The sequence below is a fragment of the Ursus maritimus genome, unplaced genomic scaffold (genome assembly GCF_017311325.1).
Source record: "Ursus maritimus isolate PB19 unplaced genomic scaffold, ASM1731132v1 scaffold_6, whole genome shotgun sequence".
Taxonomy (NCBI): Eukaryota; Metazoa; Chordata; class Mammalia; order Carnivora; family Ursidae; genus Ursus; species Ursus maritimus.
Window position 1 is genome coordinate 22,361,573 of NW_024426774.1, and position 27,434 is coordinate 22,389,006.

At 36.4% G+C, this 27,434-nt stretch overlaps 2 protein-coding genes across 2 annotated transcripts in view; one reads left to right on the top strand and one right to left on the bottom strand.

Moving 5' to 3' along the window:
• SPDYA (speedy/RINGO cell cycle regulator family member A) overlaps positions 1–11,689 on the top strand; it is a 27,433-nt gene extending 15,744 nt beyond the window's left edge. Inside the window, exons 5-7 of the mRNA XM_008700272.2 lie at positions 4,215–4,509; positions 5,002–5,004; positions 11,601–11,689. Of these exons, the coding sequence (XP_008698494.1) occupies positions 4,215–4,509; positions 5,002–5,004; positions 11,601–11,689 (387 nt within the window). The remainder of the gene's footprint in view (positions 1–4,214; positions 4,510–5,001; positions 5,005–11,600) is intronic.
• TRMT61B (tRNA methyltransferase 61B) lies at positions 11,573–26,527 on the bottom strand. Its single transcript, XM_008700273.2, has 7 exons — positions 25,782–26,527; positions 20,879–20,981; positions 18,014–18,204; positions 13,550–13,641; positions 12,866–13,092; positions 12,077–12,154; positions 11,573–11,993 (listed from the first exon to the last, which is right to left on the bottom strand). Exons 1-7 carry the CDS (start codon positions 26,493–26,495, stop codon positions 11,959–11,961), a joined length of 1,440 nt encoding a protein of 479 aa, XP_008698495.1. The 5' UTR covers positions 26,496–26,527; the 3' UTR covers positions 11,573–11,958.
• Between the last annotated feature and the right edge of the window lie 907 nt (positions 26,528–27,434).

The following is a 27,434-nucleotide window of genomic DNA, read 5'->3' on the forward strand; positions in this document are numbered from 1 at the left end:
AAGTAAACCCAAGTTATGATAATATTTACAAACTGGCTTATAATAATAATACTTTACATTTGCACTATGCTCTACAAATTCATAAATATTTTCATATAAATTATCTTATCCTCACAAAAATACCTGTGAGTGTTGTAGCATTCTCATTTTACATCTGATGAAACTGAGGACTGAGGAGATTGAGATTTACTCAAGATCATATATCAATTGATTGGTAAACCCAGAACTTCACATCTAATGACTTCCCAGTGCTCTGTTTTCTCTGACAGCTAGCTTCTCACTGCTTTTATTGGTTAATTTGGAAAACACATATCTATTGTGTTATTTTATCTCAGGAATTAAATAGCATTTAAAAAATGACTTAAACAGCGTAAATATTCTTTCCTTCTTTCTAACAAAGAAACTGGGGCTTAGAAGGGTTGTAACTTGTCCATGGTCATTCATTTAATAAGTGGTAGGGCCAGCTAGTACTTACACTTGACACTCTTTCCATTATATACCACTATCAAAAAAGTTATTCTCTCCTTTCAGATAGTATGCATTTTTTAATTTCTCTCTTTTTTTTAACCTCCGTTGCTGCAAAGAAGCTAAGTGAAGTTTTTTCCCTAAATACATTAATTCTATCACCCTTTACTACCGGCATGTCTGCTTTCTCCCTTTAGCCAAAGTTTCCCTTTTGAGTCTTAGTTTAATGATTTTTTTTTTTTTTTTTTTTTTTACTTTTTGTCAACTGCCTCAAAGTCTTTTTTGGAAAGAGATGAGGTATGATTATATTGAAAAATATATGTAGGGCTTCTCCTGAAAAGAATAAAGACAATTTCCCTATTTATTCTGATCTTACTATCTTCTTATAATCAGTTTACCTTTTTGGATATCAGCTCCTCTGAGTGGAATTTATTGAGACTGATGATAGCCTAATTCCTAAATTGGTTCACAGATTAGGGAATATGCCAATGTGATGAGAGTTAGACTCCAATTCCCATCCCCTATATGCATGATGGTGGGTGGCAATTTTATTAAAGAGGAAGCTTTTCTCTGTTGTTGTTATGTACTCTGGCCTAGACGGCACAGTATCATCAGAGCTGATATTTCTGTCAGCCACTATTTGATTCCAGATTAGAATTTAGAAAGCAGAGATGTAAACAGAGTTTTGAACAAAATAATCCAATGACCGTATGCAGCAGCGACCCAATATAGGGAAGGTACTGGAAACTGTTAAATTTGCTATAGTTCAGGAAGGAGGGTGTAAACCTAGTGCTGAAGATAGCGATGCCAAAGAAAAATTGATGTTATGAAATTATACTTGTCATTACTTGGTGACCAGTTGGGTATAGGGCACATGGAAGAGTGAGCTTTCAGCGTTTCAAATCTGTAGAACAGAAAGGGTGACGGATTCCATAATGGAAATAGGAATCACTAAAGTAACAAACTGGTTTACTGGGAAAATAGGGAATTTGGTATCAGACGTATGAATTTAAGGTGATATTTGGATAATTAAGTGAATGGTCAACAGGTATAAGTAAAGTATGAGTCATCACATATAAGTGATGTTTAAAGCTTGGTAGAGTAGATAAGAAATCAAGGTGAACATAATGTTAATACTTTGGGGGGCACTTGTCAGGCAGTATTCTAGGTACTGCACATGTGTTAACTCTCACAACAATTCTTACAGCTAGCTAGATAATCCTAGAAGAGGAAACTGAAGCACAGAGAGGCTAAATGACTTCTCTAAGGTCACACACCTAGTCAAGCAGCACACTAGTATTCAAACCTAGGCAGTCTGATTCCATAGTCAGTATTTTTAACACCTACATTATACTATCTCTTGAGATCACAGAGAAGTAGAATATAAGAGAAAAACAGGGCCAAGTATTAAATTTTGGAACACCCATCAAAGACAGCAAAAAAAAAAATCACTAAAAATGACAGAAAAGTAAAATAAAAACTAGGATAACATTTTTAGTAGATCAAGTGCTATTAATGCTTCAAAGAAGTTACTTTTATAAATCACAGAATTTGAGGACTGTAAGTGACCTGTTTTCTCATTATACAAAAGATACCTGTAGCCCAGAAGATTATGTAATTTGCCCAAGGTCATAGAACTAATAGAATTAGGATCAAAATCCTGCTTTCTTGACCCTCTTACACTTGTCTTTGCAATTCGATGTTATCACAATAATATTCTAATACTTGTATGTATAAAATATGTGCAAACATATATTTAAAAGTACACAAGTATGTGGGCATGCATTTTTCTAGCAGGGTTGGCATGTAGAGAGACTGATACCTAGTTTGTTATACAAAGAAGGGTTTACTAAACCTATTTTGTGCCCTTTGCTTCCTATTTTTCTCTGCTCTTCTCACTAGAGTTTGCTACAGGATTCTTTAAAAAATCATGTTGGAAGTTTATAATGTCAGTGGCCTCTAATTCTTAATTATTTTCATCTATCAATAAGAAATATACAATGACTACATAATGTTATGTGGAAAGCATTTGATAGAGAGGTGTGAGACTATTCCTGCCCAGAGGGCTTCCAATAGATTGGTTACACTCATAAAAGGATATATCTGAGTACGAGACACATGCTAAAGTCCTAATGTAGCATTAACAACAAAACAGCACAAGCTGAAAACTGGACTTTTTAGAAGTGGAACTTCATGCTCGGCATTGAAGGAAAAGCTATCCTAAGACAAAAGGGAGAGGACATTCCAGAAATGGGAAATAAAGATGTACAAGTGTTGAGGAAGAAATAGATAAATATGAAAGGAATAAGAAATTCTGATATTTTGCTTCCTCACTTCAGGTAGCTCTGAACCTAGTTTTATATTGTTATGGAAATATTTATTGTTAAAATAAATATCTTTACATCTACTATTTAAAAGATATGTTACTTTATTACATGTTTGTTGAAAACTTTTTTGAAGGATTTAAGAAGTGGATTATAAAATAAATTCAATCCTAAAATAACTTTTAAAAATTAGCATAGCTAGCATTCTTTATGCCATTATTTGGGGGGAGGCCACAAGTACCCTGTTTTCTAAGTGGACTGGTCTCAATCTGGGGGTTTTAAGGTTTTCATTTTTAACAACAAAGCCTTCTTTCTTTCCAAGTGAAATTTTATACACAATCCCCTAAATTGAGGTTCTCTGCTTGATTGGTCTTCCCATAGCCCATCCTGGAACCCCTAATATAGTCTATGAAAACTCAGAGCTCCTGAAACAAGTTGAAAATCACTGGTTTAGGCATTAAAAAGACACCACCTAACAAATTCTTACAATTCTCATTTACTCTGATCATTGATACCTGCGACTAAACATTTTTGCTTAGAAGTAACATTCTAACACTCTGCTTAGATATTTTAGACATCGTGGGGTCAACATATGTAGGTGTATTTCCCTACTTTGACTTCGTAAGTGACTATCTTTTGCCAGCTCCTTATTATGTGATAAGGATTTTACACATATCTAGCCTTTCTATGAGGCAGATAGTATCCCCATTTTAAATATGAAGAAATGGAGCCTCAGAAAGGTTAAGTAACTTGCCCAATATCATACAGCTTAGCAAGTGGCAGAGCCAGGTTAAGGAACTAAGTCTATCCTGACTCAAAAGGCAGTATTTTATCTAACCTTGGAGAACACTGCCCAACATGTAGCAATGAATCTTAAGTGTTTAATAATTAATTCCCCGTCTAATCCTTGCAAAACCCTCTAAAGGAAACTCCAGTATTCTCTCCATATTACAGATAAGGAAACTGAGGGAAGAGAGGTTAAATAACTTACCCATGTTCTTATTCACCATTTCCCTTGCCATAATTGCAAACATGTTAAGATTAGCCTAACATACGTAGTTAGAAACCTTTACAATGTTATTTTCAACCAAGTATATTCCAAAGTTAAGAATTATGCATTGTTTTGGACTAACTGTATTATCTATCCCAAACTTAGAATATTCAGAACTGAAAAACCTGGAAGGTTGAAATATTTGAAATAACTTAAGTACTTTGTATTGTCTTAAGGATCCAAGCAGTGAATCACTTTATAGGTAATACTGTCTTATCTGGAGATGCCTTCTTCTTCTTTTTTTTTTAAACATCAGTAACTTAGGTTTTTAGATCTAGTTTTAGAGATAGCTGTCTGTGAGTCATATTTTTGTACTTAACTTCACCAAATTTTAAAATCTTATTGAAATTCTAAAAGAAAGCTTTCCACCATAGGTTATGGCTATTGCTCCAACCCATTATATATGGCAACGGGAACGCTCTGTGCATCACAGTGGAGCTGTTAGAAACTACAACAGAGATGAAGTTCAACTGCCCAGGGGACCTAGTGCCACACCGGTAGATTGTTCACTCTGTGGTAAAAAAGGAAGATATGTTAGACTGGGATTGTCTTCATCATCTTCATCCAGTGATACAGCAGAGGTGATGGAGAAACATTCTCAGGAATCACACAACTCCTTCTCAATGGACATTGTAGTCGATCCTTCTCAAGCTTATAGCTATTCTCAAGGTATGATTTAGTAATATGTCAGAATTAGATGTATGCAAGTTATTAACAAATCCAAGTTATTTATTGAGCTATGGTCATTCCTTATAGGCAGGGGTACATAATAATTTTATTTACTAGGACAATTTGAGTTAAATTAGTACTGAAAGTTTTCTCCTTTTCAGTTACTATTTGTCTTGTATCAGTATCTGTTTTTGTGGTAGGTTACCTAAACTAAAAGATTTTTAGTGTGACTTATGTTAAATTGAAACCTAATACACCATGGGTCTCAAGTATTCTTAAGTATTAAGTATTTGAAGAGCCTGAGTCATTTTCTTTGAAATGTTTTATTCAGTATTTTAAAAAGAAAATAAATTTATTTATAATCTCACCAGCTTTTTCAGTGATTAACTACTGGTTTTCTTCTATATACTTTTTAAAATTGAGATATAATTGATATATTAATTTTAGGTGTACAACATAATGATTTAATATATTGTGAAATGGTTACCACAGTAAGTTAAAGTCCATCACCACACATAGTTTAATTATTTTTTTGTGATGGGAACTTAAAAGATATACTCTCCTAGTAACCTTCAAATATGCAATACAGTATTGTGCACTATAGTCGACATGTTGCTCATTGCATCCCAGGATTGATTTATAACAGGAAGTTTGTTATCTTTTGACCACCTTCACCCATTTTGCCCACTGTGCATCCCCACCTCTGGCAAACACCAATCTGTTCTTTGTGTCTGTGAGTTCATTGTTTTGTTTTGTTTTGTTTTGTTTTGAGATTCCACATATAAGTGAGATCACACAGTATTTTTCTTTCTCTAAAGTATTTCACTTAGCATAATGCCTTCAAGGTCACCCATGTTGTCACAGATGGCAGGATTTCCTAATTTTTTATGGCTGAATGATTTTCCATTCCAATGATATTATATGGCTGAATGATAGTCTATACACGCACGTGTGCACACACATGCGTGCACACACACACACACCATTTTCTTTATCCATTCATCTGAGAATGAACACTTAGGTTGTTCCATGTTTTGACTATTGCCAAATGCTACAACGAACAAGGGGGTACAGATACCTTTTTGAGATAAGTGATTTGGTTTCCTTAGGATAGATACCCAGATATGGAATTGCTGGATCATATAGTAGTTCTATCTTTAATTTTTTGAGGAACCTCTATACTGTTTTTCCACACTGTCTGTAGCAATTTACATTACCACCAACAGTGTACAAGGGTTCCCTTTTCTCCAAATCCTCACCAACACTTGTTATTTCTTACCTTTTTGATAATAGCCATTCTAACAAGCGTATCTCAGTGTGGTCTGGATTTGCATTACTGATGATTAGTGACGTTGAACACCTTTTTGTGTAACTGTTGGCTATTTATATGTCTTCTTTGGAAAAGTCTATTCATTTCCTCTGCCCATTTTTTGATTTTTTTTCTCTTGAGTTGTAGGAGTTGTTTATATATTTTGGATATGAACCCCTTATCAGATATATGACTTGTTAATATTTTCTCCCATTCCATAGGTTGCCTTTTCATTTTGCTGATGGTTTTCTTTGCTGTACAGAAGCTTTTTAATTTGATGTAATCCACTGCTTATTTTTGCTTTGCTAACTTTGCTTTTGGTGTCAAATCCAAAAAACCACTGGCAAGATGAATGTCCTCCCATTTTGTTCTAGTTTTATGGTTTCAGGTCTTACATTCAAGTCTTTAGTCCATTGTGAGTTGATTTTTTGTGCATAGACAAGATGGTCTTCATTTCTTTTGCATGTGACTGTCCAATTTTTCCAACACCATTTATTGAAGAGACTATCTGTTCCCACTTCTTTGCTCTTTTGCCATAAATTAATTAACCATATATGTGTGAGTTCTGGACTCTCTATGCTGTTCCATTTCTCTACGGGTCAGTTTTATGCAAATACCATCCTGTTTTATTATAATTCTGTAATACTATACACTTTTCTATCTTCTATTTTAAAAAAATTAGAAGCATACTATATCTAGGCGTGCTTTTTTTCACTTTATCATAAAGCATTTCCCCATGTTATTAGTCTTAGGAAAACTGGTTTTTAAGACATGGTATAAGCATCGTAATTTATTTGCATATTTCATTTTTGTTGGGATTTCAATGACTTCGAACAATGGTACCTTAATTAGAAAATAATCATATGAACTGGAAATACTTTTAGCCAACCACACCATAATTTTCATTCAAATTATATTTATAAAGTTAGAGTATTTCTGACACTTCTCAGTTCTCAGTAATATTCTACTAGCAATGATCCTTTTTACTTCTTATAAAGCCTTTCTCTCAGATTTTCACCCATGTAAGATATAGGACTGACAGATTTCTTATGGTTCTTCCTAAATTCTATAATGAGACTTGCATTATTTCAGAATATCCTATATTTATTTTTGCTCTACCCTTATGAGATTAATAGTGGCTACTGAAGTTTTATTAAACGAGAAACTAAACTCTTAAGACTCTTCAAGGTAGAAATCACATCTCAGCCATTGTTCCATTCCCTGGCCTTAGTAATCACTAAACAAATTTGACTGATAGTCTGGTCTCTTCACTTGCACCATCTCCAAGCATAATTTTTATTGGTTCACTTGTATCTGAAGGTAAGTAGGATCTACCATAGGCTAAATTATAAAATAAAAATTGCCTTTTAACATCCTTCCCCTCTATCCCAGCAACTTTTATCTGCACTCTTTGATTCTTGTAATAGTAAGATTTACTAGATGTTTAAAATGTTCCAGGCAATGTGTTAAACATTTTACATTGATAATCTCACCTAACGTTCACAGCCAGCCCTATGATAAATACTATTATCTCTACTTTGCAGATAAGGAGACTGAGGCTTAGAGAGGTTAAATCATTTGCCCAAAGTGGTGGAGCGACATTTGAACCCAGGTCTGTCTGACTCTAGACTACAGCCTGAATTCCTAACTATTATGCTCTACTGCCCCCTTTGATGAAATCCTACTTTTGGTGAAAATATGAGGCCACGGAAGTCTTTTAGTAGACTACTAAGGACTGAGGAGGTGGTGAAAGTATTAAGAACCAAGTTCCTGATGAAAGATTGTATGGAGTGAATTAGGAGAAAATTCTAGCCACAATTTGAACAGATATTTATAGAAAGCAGAACACAAGTAGTTATGGTTTACTCAGATTGGCACCTGTAGATATTAAGAGTAGTAACACTGTATTTTAGGCTTTGATATCTCAACAGGAAATCACAGTGCACCCAGGGAGGAAGGGGCTCTGCCAGTCAGTTTGCTTTGAAAAAAAGAGCATGACTTTGAAGGATTGTGGATGAGAAGTGGAGCACTTGACTTCATCCCATCCCTGGTTTAGGATATATACAGATCCTGTACAGGAAGGAACAATCCTCTTTGTTCAGAGTATAAAAGTTAATGTAAAACCTTTTGTTTCAGGATGACAGAGAGTAGACAAAATACACAAAAATAACTAATCACACATACACTTGACCAGTAAACATATACATTCATTTTCCCTCAGTAGGCTTAATTGGAAGTGAGCTTATTGGGGGTGTGGGGCATTTAAGGGTAACACAATGTTACCAGGAGCAGTGGTCAGTCTCTTACTGCCTTAGCAGCTGCTGATTCCCAATAGTGACCTCTGATAGCAAAATTTTCTTCCTTCAGTCCACATAAGGTGGTTGGAATCATCTAATGGTTTATGGTTGCAGAAAACTCAATTCAGCAATTCATTCTACAAGAGACCCAAAGAGCTGATGCTCTACTCCAGGCTTTTGTGCTTAAATATAGCAGTAAATTCTTATCAATGAATGCTTCTGTCCTCAGACACAAGCAAGCAACTTCTTGCTTTTCAGGTAAAAACTTTTTTCTACCTTTAAAAACTTCTCAGAACATGTTCAAAAAACAAGTTTTACATAAACATCCTTATGACATTTATTAGGAACAAAATAATTGTCATTTTGACAAGGTTGGTAGATAAATGAGGCATTCCTTACAAATTTATATACCTCACAATCACCAGGCATATTATAAAGGTAGTCTCATTTAACATTGACCACCCCCCTCAAGAAATCTTTAAGTGGGATCATGACACACATTTTAGTGACAAAGAAACAAACTCAGAAGTCCCAGTTGCAAGGTAAAACAAAGCAACAACAAAAACAGCAAGATGGGACCCAGTTCTATCCAAATATAGAGCCTATTTTTATACTAAATGACACTGTTTCTCTTTACCTTATGCTGTTTTAAGCCTTATGACACCTAAATTAATCTGCAGAGGATGCCTCAGATTTTAGAGTGAAGCCAAAGGAAAAAAGCAATATACCAAATCTTATTCCTGGATCACATAGGCAGGCATGGGACACTGCAACTGTTACATAATCTAAAACCAAATAATTTTTCCTCAAAAAATAAAATAAAATCCTTTTCTGAACTTATTTATTTCAGTCACTACAACTGTTCTAGTCATGCAGGTTTAAAATCCTAATACTTAATGAAGGCATAATGAGGACTTATAAATTAATGATGTAATAGGGCAATGCTAATTATATGATCAACATTTAGGAACACAGAGATCCCAGAATTAATTTTGTAGGGTGAGAGACTTGTTGGCAGACTTTTCAGAGGAAGTAATATATGAGCTGAGCATTGACTAAGTCCCGTTTTGCCCAGCAAAGGAAGGGAAAGGGCTTCTGACTAGCAGATAAAACTTTGAAAATATATAGCTTCATTCTCTCTATATCCAACGAATCACCAGCTCATCTGGTTATTCACAATATGTTTTACATCTGCCCCTTTTCCTCACCTCATAGTTGTATATTATTATCAATCAACTCATAACGTATACTATGTGTTACTGTGAAATTTCTAATTCACTTGTTTTTTCCTTCCTTTAAAATACTCATAGACACTGCTTACAGACTAACTTTTTAAAAATACCTCCTTTTACATGACCGTAGAGCCTTTAGGAGTCCCTACTGCCTCTGAAGTAGAGTTCAAACTCCAATTCTACCACAGTCCATGAGCTATGTGCCTAAATTTCTCCCCAGAACCAAGTCAACAGATAATACATGATCAAGTATAGGCTTATAGCCACCAGCACACTTTTACTGACCATTTACTTGGTGGAAAAGGTAGGACCTCTGGAAGGTACTAGGAAGACAATTGAGTCAGTCACAAATCTGGAAGAGTTTACAGTATGGTAGATGGGAGCCAGATGTGAATTTAGAAAGCTAACTTTAGAAGACCACATCTGTCCCATAAGCAAGATTTAAACATGCTTAATATTCTAGTGGAAACATGGAGAAAGGGCTTAAGTGGAACTTTAACCATATACATAAATGCTTATTTGCTTATGTAGTTTGGTTTTCAATTCAGCTTAATAGTAGAATGGACGCTGTTAAAGAAGTCTTGTTCAATTCAGCATCTACTGAGCACAGTGTGCTGAACAGAAACGAATGATTCTACATGAAATCTGAGTACAGTGGGGCACCTGGGTGGCTCAGTCAGTTAAGTGTCTGACTTGATCTCCACACAGGTCTTGATCTCAGGGTCATGAGTTCAGGCTTCACATTGGGCCCCATGCCCAGCACAGAGCCTACTTAAAAAAAAAGAAAGAAAGAAAGAAAAGAAATAGGAGTAGAAGGTATAACTTTTCTTTGCTCTTAAGCCAGCCCCTTCTCCAAGGAGTAGTTAGAGCTTCCATTCAAAACAATACATGAAGGACAGAATTTTAATACTGGTTAAATAGAAGGGCAGACGAAAGGGAAGTTTTTTGTTTGTTTGTTTGTTTGTTTGTTTGTTTTTGACACACAGTGAGAGAGAGAGCACAAGCAGGGGGAGCATGAGAGAAGGGAGATCCCCACTGAGCAGGGAGCCCCATGCAGGGCTTGATCATGACCTAAGCCAAAGGCAGACACTTAACCAACTGAGCCACCCAGGCACCTTGAAAGGGAAGTATTTCTTGATAGAACTGAAAATGTACTTCAGAGCTTCTAGATATCTGGCAATGTTATAAAAACTATAAAGCCATTATTACTGTATGAGTGTTCAGATAGTTACCATTAAGAAATATGACACCAGAACACTACTCTGTTTAAGATTTAGTCAGTTCCCGAAATGCAATCAGAGTGATTCTTTTTTCAAAATACAGATCTAGACATGTTACCCTTCATTTCATTAAATTCTCCAGTGAGACCTTATTTTTCTTAGCATGGACAAACTCCTTAAGAGGTCTACAAGATCCTGCATGGCCCGACCCCTACCTATTTTTGCAGTCTCTTTCACTCAACCGCAGCATCACTGGCCTTTGTGTTCTCATTTTCCCTGCTACAATTAACTTGTACTTCCCATTCAGGTCTCAGTTCAATTGTCTGTCACTTGCACAGGTAATTACTTAACCAGAGCAAAATCCCTATTACAGTGACTCTGTACTTCTTTGGAGCATTTATAACAATTTTAGTTTTATATTTGTGTGATTAATGTCTAGACTTTTTTTTAAACTAGTCTAAAAAGGCAGAGATTTTATGTTAAAATTTCCCACATAATGAAAAATATGTAAACTGTTATTTAGAATACATATGTTATTTTAGATAGCTCCAGCCTAAGGGATAAACCCAGGAACAGCAGCATTTAGCCTCCCAGGCACTACCCTTTAAAACCTATAAAACATCTATATTTAATCAATAACCTAACCACTCTAAGTTTTTATCTGTAAAATATGGCTAACCTTAAAGATGAGCTACATATATTAAATGAAAAAACTTTATAAAGTTCTTAAAACAATGTAGCACACCTGGTAAATGCTAAATAACTGACGCCTGTGAATAACAAACCCCTAATTAATTCTGATGTTCCCTCAAACGAGATAAAATTATTCTGAGAAGGATAAAAGAGATTCAAGAATTAATACATCTTTTGTTATAATTTTTAAGATGGTTATATCATGTATCAGTTTTCTTCCTATTATTTACTATAACCCAGATTTCTTTACTTTTTAAGATAGATACAAGCCATTAAAATATGTACTTAAAATACACAGATACATAAAATTTATCTTAAAATGCATATTTTATTTTGGTAGCCAATGACCATCAATCAAAGAAAGAAAAGAAAACTAATTTTATGAAGAAAGACAAATCTATGGAGTGGTTTACAGGAAGTGAAGAATGAGATGGCTCAACTAAACCAACTTGGAAGCATTAACTACAAAATGTCAAACTAACTACAAGTATCAAAATGGGACATTTAAACAGTTTTGAAATGTTATACATCTTCCTTTTAGCTTTTATTATTTTTCAAAATTATATGTAAAAGTTATACAAATCATAGTAATAGCTAACAACTCCAATCTATGAAAGTAGTGATTCACAATATAAAGTTCTATTTTGATACTTTTCCATCTTCAAATCAGTTGCTGTCATCTGAGGTACTCAGTTATGTTATGGTTTAAACTTCCTCAGCTTGACAAGGAAAGCTAATTGAAGAAGAGAAAAAAGTAAGTTCATTAGAAAAATTAGAAGAAAGCACCATTCAATATGGCCTGAAAACATCACTCACCTGTATGGCCAGTTTGCCAGTGTATAGGTCTAGCAATATAGGGAAATGATCCATATGGGAAATCAGAATGTGATTCTTCTGTTGTAGAACAAAATATATATTACAAGCTATATAAAATATTTTATAATTTGTTCATAAAACTGTTAAAATACAAATTACTGCCCCTTTAAGTTTTTTCTCTCAGACATTTTTTTTTTCAGCATTTGTTTTGGAGCTACTCTCTAGTTACGTTACAGAAACGATTTGTCAAGGATGAAATGATAAACTTATATATGGTTTTATAACCAAATGGATAAGCCTATATATCATCAATCAATGGATATCTGAAAACTTGTTCATGGCTTAAATGATGTATACATACAACAAGGACCTAAATTTAGTTCTTTGAGCAATTCCAGTAGCTTCCTGGAAGTTGCTTTTTGGAATATTAGCTATTTGCATATCAGGTCCCATTAAATTCTTTCCCTTCAGTAATAATCACTGACCTAAATTAAAAAATCCTTTAATATATTTAAAGTATTTCATAAGCCAACCTCCTTGATACAAAAATATGAATATTATAAGCAGCTCAATTCTTCAAAGGTATCAGAGTTTTACATAAAAGGCAAGAAAAGTCATTATTCTGTCCCTTAGAGATTTTAATTTAACAGAATAAATACCACATTTCAATTTCTCTAGGGAAAAAGAACAAATCCCCGAGAAACAGTTTTATAACCATTGGTTAATACACTCAGGAACCTATTCTCCATTTATAATTACAAACATGTATGAAATAAAATTGAAGCTCACCACAGTCATCCTCTTGAAACATCTCAGCTTCAATTCTAATTTTCTTTTGAGAATGTAATTGTAAATCTGTGTTGATTTTAGGTTCTATTTTTTGAGCTAAAGTTCCATTTTTCTGTTTTGCAAGGCAAACCAACCAATCTCTGACAATGACTTCACTTATCTTTTCACATGAGAGAGCGAGTTCACAGATGCGAATTCCATCTAAAAGTTCAATAACCTGTGTGATGCTTTTAGAAAAGTGAAAAAAAAAAGTACTTTAAATTTCTATTACAATAATAACTTGATACTTATTTTAAGTTCACTATACCTTTTAACCCAAATTTAAATGCTATAGTTAAACCAAGGGGGAAAATACAAACATGAAAGTTAGAGCACATAACATGCAATTTCATAGAATACTAAGCAAAAAAATACAGAGACTATGATTTAACATTATTGTTCATATTACATTTTTAAAACTTTTCAGAAGATTGTAAGAAATATGCATCTTATTTTGCCATTCAGGTAAAGGATGATTTAAACAGCAACATAAATTAATTGGGACATACATCGTTCCATAACAGTTTTACAAGATGACATGTATACCTAATTCGGTTACAAGATGAATATTGTAGTCAACTACTTGAGACAAAACAAAGGTTTGTTTAAAATCATATTACCGAGAAGAACAGCCACATTACTTACTTCGCTAGATATACAGCACACACACCACCCTGTTTAAGATTTGGGTATAAAACAGGCAAAGCAACTTGAGGATTCAACATGTCCAAAGCTACCTGTCAGGGAGAAAGTAAATCAGACTGAGTTTTGTTGAAACAAAGCACAGGTCTTCTTTCTTACCGTGGTAAAATGATATGCTTTTAGAAAGCAATTACCCAGTTGAAGTTTTCATTTTTTTAAACTCTAGTACTATCAGCTGTCATTTTGCTACACTCAAAAAGGCATATTTATTATTATACAATGTGTCACAGTACTTGACTACATGAAAATCATAATGGTGTGTCTTGCAATTGGCAATATCAATAATATAGGAATCTTTCTTCAGCTGTATCTCATATACACATATATATACAAATGCACACATGTATATATATAAAGTTTTAATGCTTTAGTTCAGCCTTTGGCCACAGAAATTCACATTATCTCAAATATTATTTTTATGTTTAAAAGGAAAGTTATGAGTATTAATTTTAGATATCCTAAAATGCAAGAATCCTGACCCTTAGTTCTTTATTCTTCGTCCAATTGCAGAATACAGGGCTGTACTCATAAAAGATGTCAAATGAATACAATGAGTAAATGAAATTTAAAAAACAAATTCATTTAAAACAAAAATAAATATGGTCAAAATAGAAAATAAAGGGGCTTTTATTGATGGATAACTCTGGAAAGCTAAGAGTAGATGGCACATCAACATATTAACTAAATTAGAAATTATTCCATTATTTATATGTTTTTTAAAATAGTATTAATGGGCCATCATTCATTATTAATTCATTCACCAAATATTTATTGAGCACCTTCCATGTACCAAGCATTTTGCTAAGTAGTAAGGATATAACAGGAGCTTATATTCTATTTTGTTTCAAGGGAACATATATTCTAATAAAGGGACATACATTAAAAATCCAATAAATATGTAAGTCAGAGGAAGATAAGTGACATGAAGAACTATAGAATTATAAAGCAGAATTTGACGGATAGAGAGTAATGGAAAGAGAGTGCTATTTTATACATAGGCTAGTCAGTGAAGAGACCTGAAGAAAGTGATTAAGCTTACCCTGTGGAAATTTAGGGGGGAAGTGTGCTCCAGATGGACAGAACAGCAAATACAAATACTCTGAGGCTGTAGGATACTTGGGGAGTCTGAGAAGGCCACTGTCGCTGCAGTGGAAACAAAAGGGGGAAAATGGTAAGAGATGAATTGTGAGTGTACAATTCAGTGGCATAAGTACATTCTGACTTATTTTTTAAATCTACACATAGAAAAGGCTGGGAGAAGGCAAGGAAGGATGATGGTGACTTGTAATAGTAAACAGCACTGGATGTAATAGTAAGTGGTATAAATTTTGAAAAGATAGAGCCAATTAGAATTAGGATTGGTTGTAGGATACAAGGGAAAGACGAGTCAGGATGAATCCAGTGTTTTTAGCCTAAGCCACTAAAAGAACGGAGATGTCATTTTCTAATGAGGAAAATGGTGAAGACTATGGGAGGGGCAGGCTTGGCAGAAATAATCAAGAATTCAGGTTTGGACAGGCGTTTAAAATGCCTATTAGATTTCAGGGAAAGATCTCAATGACTGAAGCAAAGGGTCAACATGATAAACATAAATGGGCTTCTTAGGCTGTGTAGTTTGTCTATGTTATTGAAAAGGACAAAAAATCAGATAACCAAGAAACCTGCCAATCCTCTTAAATATTCTATTTTCAATTAACATTTCCATTCATCCAGTCACTCAAACCAGAAACTTGTTGGGAGTCATCATTTTCTTTACCTTGAATTCTCTTTTGAGAATCTGTGGGGTTTTGTTGTTTCTCTTTGGATTAAAATTACCCAGCCCCCAAAACCTACCTATTAAGTATTTCTCAAATTCATGCTGCTCACGCCTTAGATCAGGACCTCACTGTATCTTGTAACATTACAACAGCTCTCTACATAGACTCGCAGCCTTATTCTTTGACCAGAATTACTCTAAAATGGAAGAGTATACTTATTTTAATGAGTACTGAGTAATATATGGAATTGCTGAATATTGTACACCTGAAATGAATTGCTGTATGTTAACTATACTGGAATTAAAAAAAAAAAAAAAAAACAAGTTTCTTTAAAATAGGAATCTGGACATTCTGCTCCCCCACTTAGGAATTCATCAGTAGTCCCATTATCTGTAAGACAATGTCTCCATGGCCTAGCTTAATATATATATATACAAGTGTTCTTTATTATTTAGCCCCATAAGACTGCATTTGCAGCTTCGTCTCATGATACCCAATTTCCACAGCCATGGTGTTCCATGCTTTTGAGTCTTTCCAGTAATTGTTTATATGTCTACCTTCTAGACTGAAAGCTCCTTTAAATGTATAAATTCACTTTTGTCTTAGCATAGGACATGGCACACAGCAGGTCTTTAATAAATGTTTGTTGAATCAAGAAACAGTGGTTCAGTAATTCAGAAAATGTGATAATCCCCCAGTTAGATGAGGACATTCCATGAAAGAGATGACCTTTGATCTAAACTTTGAGAGGAAAATAGAATTTAAACAGGTAGAGAAAAGGAAAGAAATAATGATGAAAATCACAGCTAATAGTTCTTTGATGCTTACTATACACCAGGTACTGTTCTATGCACTTTATATGAAGTATCTTATTTAATCCTCAACAACTCTATGAAATATGAACAATTATTATCATTCCTGTTTAATATGTGAGGGGATTGAGGCACAGAAAAATTAAATAACTTATCCCAAGATCATCTTGGCTATTATGGGAGCCCAAGAGTGAACCAGGCTGAATGGATGCCAAAACTTAGTTCCCTCTTCCCCTCTCCCTTTCTCTCCTCAGGTAATCGCTGTCCTGAAGTTGGTAATGTTCCCAAATAATTTATACTTTTATGACATATGTATATAGCTATAAACAGTACATGGTACTGTTTTGCGTAGTTTTAAATTTTACATGTGTGGCCATTCCATACATATTCTTTTTATAATGCTTTTTTTCACTAAGCACCTTGTCTTTGAGATTTACTGATGTAGATATAGTACATTTATTTCACTATGTTAAATAATACTATTTTTAGTATTCCCTTGTGTCCGTTCATCTTCTGATCGTTAGGCTTTTTAAAATTTGTTAAAAATATTTTATTAGCCATTTTTTCTTCTTTTGTTCTCTGTCTTTATGGTTTAACACCTTATTTGTTCAATTTACCATCATTTTGGGTGGGAGGAGTATGGCTCCTCCTCCTGTATTTTCTCATACTGGCAATTATCTGGCACTAATACTCGAGAGAGTCCATTGAATAAATCTAGTAAGGAATATTCTTTCTTTTAGATCAGGGATGGTTCAACAGGTTTTTACAAAGCTTCAACAATATCATTAAAATCCTCTGTTGTGTTTCATGATTATCAAGCAAACTTCTGATGACCAATTAACCTTCCAGGTATCTGTAATATTCTTATGGATGGCCTATGGAGAGAAATTCCTTTTTTCTGTCCCTTACTGAGCTGTAATATACAAGCCCAACGAGGAAAAAGGACTGTGGTCTTTGTGTCCAGGAATCTGAGTCACCAAAACTACAGACTTCATTAACATTAGAGATAGGAACAAGTCCTGATAAAAAATCTCTTTGAACTTCATTTTTCAACTAGTTTCCCTCATAAATGTCCTGAAGTAATCCAACTTTCCAGCAGCCAATTAAAAAAAGCAAAGACGACCTAGACCTCAGTCTACAGTGCCAAGCTATGAAATGATAACGGAATCATCAAGGATAAGGCAACTTACACTAGAGTTCTGAAACTCCGAAGCCAACTAATACCTCCCACATCTCTACCATCACTGGTCACAGCCTAAAACATCCCCTCATCACCGATCCTTTTATCTTCATACTACTCTGTTTCTTCTCCCTACTCAACCTCTCACTGTTCCCCCTCCTCACAAATCCATCCACTCCACTTTCTGGAGCTACGCTCATCATAAATGCCTCCAACCTCAGTATCTTTAATGCATGCTCATCTACATCCTCATATTAACTGTCTAAAGATGCCTCTTGCCTGTTCCCCCAACAAATGAGGGCTATTTATTCCCCCGAATCTCACAACATGAGGTCAGGCACTAGGATCAATATGCTCCCAAAGCGGCACCTCAATTATTATTCCTTTATCCCAGCAATGCTGAGGTTCGTGATGCTCAACTACTCCCCTTACTATCTGCCGTTACCCCACACTTATTAACAGCTGTGGCACCTGATTCAGGATGTCTCTGTGCTCCAAATCCTGCCATAGTATTAAAGGAGAATTCTCCTCCTCCTCCTCCAAATAGAAATGTGGCAAATAATGAAGGAAGAGCCTTTTCCATACAAAAGAAGTGTGATCCTTGTTTTCTATGTAGTAGTATTAGATGACATCATAGGACCCACTTGAGAAAACTTACCGCATCAAATGTTAAAGTTTTTATGTCTTCAGTTGCTCCTGAAATATCCTTATGAATAAAATTCACATTGTCTGGCCACTCTTCTACATGACTCATTTTCCATGAATCACACCAGTTTTTGTAATTCTTCTTAGCCAATTCATGGTGGTCTTTTCGTATTTCAAAACTTATGACTCGTCCTTGTGATCCAACTTAATTAAAAAAAGAATTTATGATATTTCATTGTATTGTATCATTTCATAAAAGAATGTAAAAAATTATTCTGCAAAGGTATTGCATCGATGTGAAAAAATAATTCAAATAGTTCAGGGTTAGAAAACTCTCTATCCCACCCGAGATCCTTAATCAATTTTCCTCTCCAGAGGCAACCATATTACCAGTTATTTATCCTTCACAAGATAGCTGGTGCCAAGTGTCTTTCCCTGTTTTTAACACACATTAAAATATACATGTACTATATATACTGTCCTATACTTTCTCTCCACTTACCAATGTTATTTCAGTGATTAATAATCTACTACACTCCTTTTAAGAGCAATTACGTTCCATTGCATGGCTACGCCATAGTTTATTTAACTGGTCACCTACCGATGAACATTTAGCTTGTTTCTAGTCTTACGCTATAACAAGCAATAATTGCAATGAAAATTGTTGCCTAAACCTTTGTATCCATGAAAAGACAAAGTCCTCAAAATGAAATTACTAGCTCAAGAGGTATATGAATTTTTTATTTTGAAAATTACCAAATTATCCTCCAAAAAAATAATACGAATTTACACTCTACCAACAATGTAGTAGAGTGCCTATTTCTCCATACTTTCTCCAACAAAGAGTTTTCAAACTTTTTATCTGTGTCAATCTAAAAACTGAATATAGTTTATCATTGTAGTTGTAATTTACATTTTTTTGTTATGGATGAAGCTAGGCATTTCATATATTTAAAAGATATTTGTATTTTTGTGTGTGTCTGAAGAACTTTTAAACTGTTTAGCATAGTAATAGTGCAGTTTCTGCAGAAGACTATTTGTATTTTAATTAAAGGCAATTAATTTTCCAGCCACCTCTATTTGAGGTGATTTGATATCATGTGGAAGTTGTCCTAGATCAACAAGTCTATAGTGTACTAACGAAAAGTTTAGATTCTAGGATGTCTTTTGTTTTTGTTTTTTCTTTCTTTTTTTTTAATAATATTTTTTTATTATGTTAGTCACCATACAGTACATTCTAGGATGTCTTTTGAAATGTAACTCCAGCTGCAATTCATCATGTTCTCAAGGGACAGAATTTAATATTAACAATAGCATATGTTAAACAATTGGAAAAGAAAATTATGGGGAAAAAATCCATCACAAAGGTAAATAGCAATAATTTCTCGATCACTCATAGTTTGGGATTATTCATGCCATGACACTCCTCTGATACTACAGATACTAGAAATGTGGGCACTCCTCCTCTCTCACAAATTTTTATTAATTCACTCTGTCAAATGCATTTAGGATTCAGTTACTGATTGTGAAGAAATGACTGCCTTTAACTATGTACAGAGAAGAATCAAAAAAAAGATTTGAGGAGGCCAGAATGAACTTCCTGACCTAGCATAAACTGGATTATGTTTGTATGTGATGGCATTAGATGAAAGAATAAAAGGTTTAAGTTTAATTCAGTATATTTCTATCTGTATTCTTTATAAAATCTACCCACATACAACAGCGCCAAGAAAGTTTATTATTTAAAAAAGAATGCACTAATAAAGAACATGAATGATTAAAAAAAAAAATCTATACAAAGAGAGTACAGTCACGTTCAGCAGTCTATCATTAACTGAGGAAGGACAACTGCACAGGCAGCCAGAGCAGGCAAAACAACCCTGACATTCAGAGGAATTAAACAGTCAACACAACCAATAATCAATTAATGTAACAGTAACTAGAAATCAAGTGATGGGAACATGAACAGATATTTATGTTTACTGTATACCTCTTGATTTTTTATCAGGTGCTACCCTTAAGCAATATTTTTACCAACTGACAATTTTTAGAGACTTTGCAGCTGACCACCCTCTACATTCTATATTCTCTCATATTGAATATTCATCTGGAATTGTTATTAACAAAAAACATGTACACATATGAACCAAAAGACAAATACAAAATGTTCAAAGCAGCACTATTCATAATATTTAACTCAAATGCCTATCGACAGAAAGAATAAGCTGTGATCTGTTTATAAAGTGGACTAACTATACAGCCAATAAAATGAAAGAACTACTGCTACATGTAATGGCTGACTCACATACAGAATGTTGAAAGGAGCCACATTAAAAAGAGTACATACTGTATGATTCCTTTTATACAAGGTTCAAAACAGGCAAAACTAATCAATGATGATAAAAGGCAGAATAGTGGTTACCTTTAGGGAGAATCGGTTATGACTAGGAGGAAACAGGAGGAAGTTTCTGTGACACAGCAACACTCCCTGTCTTGATCGGGGAGATAACTACTGGAGTATGGTCACTATATTAAAAATTCTTTGAGGTCTACAAACTTATGATCTGTGCACTATAGCTATGTTATGTCCCAATAAAAAGCTTAGTTAAAAAAAAAAAAAGGAGCCTTAAAACACACAGAGGGCATAAGCGAAAGCACAGAAAATGGAGAGAGGGTTAGAAAGAGAATGACTAGAATAAACATACAAGGCGGAACGAAAAATAATTGCTTGTATTTGGTTTCAAGGAGAACACTATCCATCACAAAGTTATGTGAATATTTTCTAAGACATCTTTATCCACTTAACTTTCTGTTATTATGAAAGATTGAATGTTTTCTTTGCCCATCTAAATTCAGCTCATTTCTCCCAATCTCTTACCTGCTTTGGATAAAAATAAGCTCATTCCACCAGAGCCTGAGCCAGCTTCCAAAATAGTATCACCTGGGTGGATATCCATCATCAACAGTATCATACTCATATCCTATGATTGAAACATAGTACGGGTGACTCAGTTACCAATTAATTATGTACTAAGCACAGACTCTTACCAAACACTATGTTGGACTTGGAAAAGAAGGGAGTGAAAAAAGAGTATTAAAATCTGGCCCGGCCTACCAACAGTTGATATTTTACTTGATGATATAAGAGATTCAAGAATCAATTAGCAAATAAAGCAGCACTTCAGCATAATACCAAAATTATAGACAATAAGTAGCAATAGGAGCTCAGAGAATAGAGATGTCAGCAGAAGGCCCTAGCTTAAGGACACAGAGAAATTAAGGAAACAATCACGAAGTAGAAAGAGTATTAAAAAAAACAGAGGTAGAATAAACACAGTTTGCTCATCTCAGAAGAGAAACAGGGACGCTGGGTGGCTCAGTCGGCTAAGCGTCTGCCTTCGGCTTGGGTCATAATCCCAGGGCCCTAGGATCAAGTCCCGCTCGGGCTCCCTGCTCAGCAGGGAGTCTGCTTCTCTCTCTGCCTGCCGCTCCCCCTGCTTGTGCACTCGCTCTCTCTCTCTCTCTCTCTCTGACAAATAAATAAATAAAATCTTAAAAAAAAAAAAAAAAAAAAAGAAGAAAAGGAGAGAACTGAATGCCAGGCTAAAGCACTTGAACTTGACCTAGTCAGTAATTGGGGCATGTCACCAAGGTAATATAAATGACATTTTATGAAGATTAATCTGACAGGGAAATGCAGGATATATAGAAAAGAGAAAAATTAGAGGCAGTAAGACCAGTTAGGAAGTTATTACATAATCTCTGCATGAAATGAAATGAACTTCTCATTTAGCATTAGGATACCAGTAGTAGATAGGGCCTATTTCACAAACGCTATAATTGAAGAATTGTTAACGGGAATATCATGAATGATAGTAATAAGGGCTATTTATTGAAACTTTACCATGTGCCAGGTTTCTTTAAGTATGCAAATTGCTTTCATAATCTTATTTAATCGGGATAATAATATGAGAAAAGTATCATCATCCCCATTACAAAGACAAATCAAAAACGTTAAGTAATTTCTACAAAGTCACACAGCCAGGAATTAAGTGGGCAAGTCAGGAGTAGAACAGATGTTGAACTCACAAAGACCACGCTGTGGATCATTACACTATACCACATGTTACATAGAAAATTTTAAACATTAGCATTTATTTCAACACTCCCCCATCCAAACCTTTCGAAGTTGCTAATATATAAGCAGTACATCTGGTAAGTTTTTACTAGCTTTTCCTTCTTTGGGAAAAGCTGCTATGAAAACTCTTGAAGAGGAGGTTCCTAGGATCCTGTGGAGTCACAAAAAAATTGTATATTAAATATAGGTTTGGTTGCATAAGAAAATGTTTAACAGGTACAGTTGTCTAATTAAAAGCCAAAATGTTGGGGCGCCTGGGTGGCACAGCGGTTAAGCGTGTGCCTTCAGCTCAGGGCGTAATCCCGGCGTTATGGGATCGAGCCCCACATCAGGCTCCTCTGCTATGAGCCTGCTTCTTCCTCTCCCGCTCCCCCTGCTTGTGTTACCTCTCTCGCTGGCTGTCTCTATCTCTGTCAAATAAATAAATAAAATCTTTCAAAAAAATAATAAATTAAATAAATAAATAAATAAATAAATAAATAAAAGCCAAAATGTATTTTCTGAAATGCAGGGCTAAGGCTCGGACCAAATGATACATAGACACGTAATTTTTAAGACTATTAGTCCAAAAGTTTCATTCACAAATGCTGAGTCTTTCAGACATACATATCCTCTCCCACATGCCAGGCACCTGGGGGTAGAGTGGGGAGGGAGTACAACTTCACACAGAAATGGGAGCAGCTTAGGTAGTCGTATCAGTGGAATGTCCTGCAGAAGGCGGTTCTATTTTCTTGGATCGTTCACATAAGATAAAGAACCCTGCTGCTATGAAATAAAAAATTTGAACGCACTTGAGCTTTTACTTGCTGCTATTCAGGTTACGTGGTCTCCATGGGATGAGTTTTCTAGGCTGGATTTCACTATATACATCCTAGCAATTTCAGTTCAAAACTTGGGTGGGACATTAGCATTTCTTCATTTCCCTGCCTCTTCCCAAAAGGGATTTAAAGCTATTGGGAGAGTCCTCCAAAGTTACGAACTATCATTCTATTGAGTTTTCTGCACATTTGAGAACTTCAGGGAACAACAGCCCTTTCAAACTTCCATTTTTTTCCCTCAACATGAATTCCAATCTCTTTCCTGATTAATTCAGTAATATGAATCTAAGCCTCGGCCTAAAGTTTTAATAAGTAGGCTGCACTTCAGGGTTCATTACATTGCAACAATTTCCACTCCCTAGTTGTTCTTCTGTAAGTGCTACAATCACGCACATCAGCAGAAAAGATTAAAAATTTGGGGATTGGGGGGCACCTGGGTGACGACGTCAGTTACGTGTCTGACTCATGGTTTTTGGCCCAGGTCATGATCTCAGGTTCATGAAATCAAGCCTCACGTCAGGCTCCGCGCTCAGCACAGAGTCTGCATGAGATTCTCTCGCTTTCCCTCTGCCCTCCCCATACGCGTGCTCTCTCTCTCAAATAAAATAAATAAATAAAATCTTTTAAAATATGAAAAAATAAAAAATAAAATTTGGGGAGTGCTTCCATTTATATTTTCTACTCCAAACCTAAAAGTGCTTGATACTGACCAATGTGAAATGTTGACATTTCGCAAGTATCTGTTAGGAACTTTATTTGAAATTATTCCCACAAAGAAAAGTAAATAAAATTACTCCCACAGACCTTTTACTATTTAGACAAAACTATGTAATTCTAACACCGAGACCAGCTTTCAAGTCAATTGAGGTACTCTCTTAAAAAGCATTTCAAAGTTGTAAAGGTTGAAGTCGAATTTCCTGCAGCCACCACTTGGGAAATAAAAAGAGAAGTGAACATGAGCATATCCAGTATTTAAATTCCTCCTTAGGATGGAGGGGCACCTGGGTGGCTGTTGGTTGGCTGGGAGGACAGAGACTCCTCATCTGTCTTCAGCTCAGGTAGACCCCGCATCAGGCTCCCTGCTCAGCGGGGAGCCTGCTTCTCCCTCTCCTCCCCACTCATGCTTCCTCTCTCTCAAATAAATAAATAAAATCTTTAAAATAAATAAATAAATAAATAAATAAATTCCTCCTTAGTATGCACTGTGACTTTTATCTGTTACAACTGGAAAGGCAGAAAATGCACTAAAGATTCATCTTTATAACTTTATAAAACACAACTACTCTCATTTTTGTCTAGTGGGGAGGAAAAAAGATGTGGGGAAGCAAGATGAAATTACAAGTCTTTTTCTTGTAGCTAGATTGGAACAGTCAAAAGGGGAAAAAGAGAAAGTGAGAAAAAGACAAAGTTTCCGTCAAGAGTTTATGATACCCCACTGGCCTAAAGCCTCCTAAAAGGTTTTCTTAGTCCCTTGGCAGGCCTCTTAAAACATAAATTGGATTCTTACTTAGAACATTCCAATGGTACCCAATGCACATGGAATAACCACATCTCATACCACTCTCTCCCTCACCTAACTCACTGAAGCCGTAATAGGATCTCTGCACGACTCTTCCCTCTGTGAGAACACTGGGCTCCTAGATCTTTGCATGGCTGGCTTTTCCTTATACTAGGTTTCTTATCAAACGTACCTCTTTTCAGACCTTCTCTAACCATCTGACATAAAGTATTCTCCTCCCCCAGGTCACCCAGCATGTCATTGTTAATCTATTTGTCTTCGTGGCACTTAGCACTACTTGAAATTATCTTATCCTTTCATTTACTAGTGTGTTCTCTGTCACCGCCTCTAGGATGTAACGTCTAGGTTGAGAGCAAGGACTGGGGCTCATCACCATACCTCCCCTATTAAGCCCTGAATATAGAAGATAGGCAATTATTTACTGAATAAATGACAAATGACTCCTCATCTGGGGATAGGAGAAGTTGTTACAAAGGAACATTCTACTCAAGGACTGGGACTATGATTAAGAACTGAAATAAACCACTAGCAATGGATGATTAGTATAAAGTTGTAACAGAAAACTAGGCAGTTAATTTATTATAGAGTATTTCATATATGTTTAGTGTTTGTCAGCTGTTTTAATACAAAACTCTATTTTTTCCCTAAAGAGCACAGTAACATGTCTATCATTGATAAAACATACCCCCAGTAACATGCTTTATTAAATAAAATGATGATTGGGATGCCTGGGTGGCTCAGTCGTTAAGCATCTGCCTTCTGCTCAGCTCATGATCCCAACGTCCTGGGATCAAGCCCCATATCCAGCTCCCTGCTCAGCCCGGAGCCTGCTTCTTCTTCCTCTCCCACTTCCCCTGCTTGTGTTCCCTCTCTCGCTGTCTCTCTCTCTCTCTGTGTCAAATCAATAAAACCTTTTTAAAAAATAAATTTAATGATGATTAAAATATTTCCATAATGGTACCGAAAGAGTTGAACATTCTCAAGTCCTGAACCTGCAAACTTCACGGTTATGGGGAACAAATATAAGTACTTATTACGTGCCTAATTAGTTCACATAACTCTATATAGTAGGTCAATATTCTTTTCACTTTACAGATGAGAGAATCAACACTCCCAAATTAAAAGGTGGCTGTTTCCTCCTAAAATTCGCAATCATAAAATATGTAAAAGTCACATCCATTGTTTTTTGTTACGTCTGAGAACAATAAAAACTTTAACCGTTCTGAGATGTGCTTTAAGTGCATGAATCAGGACTGTAGTTCTGTTCTTTCTGGAACCAATACGCACCGAACTCCCTCCGTATTACCTTAGGATACGTTATGGTAGGCCCTCTTTTCATCAGTAATACATAATCTTCCAATGCCGGCCTCCTCAGCATGAGCTGCTTTCCAGAAGAACTCCTCAGTATCTGGCCAGGAAACTTTCCCACGATCTCGCTGAACCGGACTGTCCCCCAGCTACTATTTAAGTGTCCGGCGTTACTCAACCTAAATAATTTTTTAAATTGTGTTTCTCTCTTCCTAGTCTCAGCTAAGATCAGCTCCCCAACGCGAAAGGGCCTCTCCCTGGAAGCTGGCCTGGAAGAGGAGCCAGGAAGTTCTTCTACCTCGGTTACCGACTGGGTCAAGGAGGGCACCAAGGGACCCCCAGATCCCTGGTGGGCGGGACCGGGCTGGCCCTGGTCTCCGCTCGTGTCCTCGCGCTCTCGAGAGAGTGACTCCTCTTGTGGTGTCGGCAGTCTGAGGACTTCCAGTGACGAAAGACATCTGATCCCAGTACATCGGACGCGCGGAGGGAGAGATGGAGGCGACTCTGTGCCGGGAGCTTTCCTCCGTGAGGCCTCGCGCCGTCCCTCTCCGTCTCGTGCGTCTCTAGACGAGGATTCGCAACACAGTGACCGGGCTGTCTCCAAGGGCTCTCGCCCAAGGCCCCGCAGGAACGAAGAAGTTCCTAGCCCTAGCCACCTCCTGAGGCGCCGCAGCCGCAAGAGGACCAGACCTCGCCGCCCGGCTGACAGCATGGTGTCCGGAGCAGGCGCCGTCGCACACAAGTGACGTAAGCCGGGTGCGGCCCTCTCGCTGCCGGCGCACTGACGCAGCCGCCTGGGGTATCCGCAGCTTTTCCGCTGGAAGAGCTCCGCAACTGCGCATGCGTCCAGGGGGCGGGGTAATCCGAATTGGGGGCGCAAGGACTGAGGGATGTTGCTGTGTAACTGTCCTAGGAGCGAATCGCACTCTCGGGCAGGGGCACATTTTCCTCTTCGGAATATGGGCAGAGTAAACAGTAGGCCGCTGACAAATCTCCATCAGCCTCACCCCGGGGACAGGAGGCTTAAGAGAGACAAAGCCGGTCAAAGTACTGTGTAAACTGAAGTCCTGTACGAGGGTCGTCTTACGCTAGTCGCCAGGAACACGAACGTCACGTGGTCACCCCCAAGATGTAGGAGTTAAAAAGCCCAGAGATGGGTTCGACTGTCTCAGTTTGGACGGGCCATCCGCTGACCCGCGTTCCTTTCCAACTGACTACGAAGTTCCCCCGCCAGCCCGAAGCAAGTTCCTTCGACTGGGCTCTGACCGTCTGCTTGCCTGGCCCAGGCCCTACGAGTTGGGGAGGGCTAATTGAAGTTATAGTATTCACTGTGTGCTTATTTAGCAGAATTGTTTCTAATAATTAAAATATAACAGTTAATTATTTTACTACCCCTAAAACTAAATAGAATCATCTTTACGGAAAAGGCCATTGCTAAAACAGGGTTGTAGGGCAGAGGGGTATTGCAAGCTGAATTTAATTCATGCATTGAAGTCCCAATCCCCAGTATCTCGGAATGTGACTGTATTTGGGGATAGGGTTAAGGAGGTAATTAAGTTAAAATGAGTCATTAATGTGGGACCTAATTCACTATAAGTGGTGTCATTATAAGAAAAGGAGATTAGAACACAGGCACACAGGGAAGACCGGC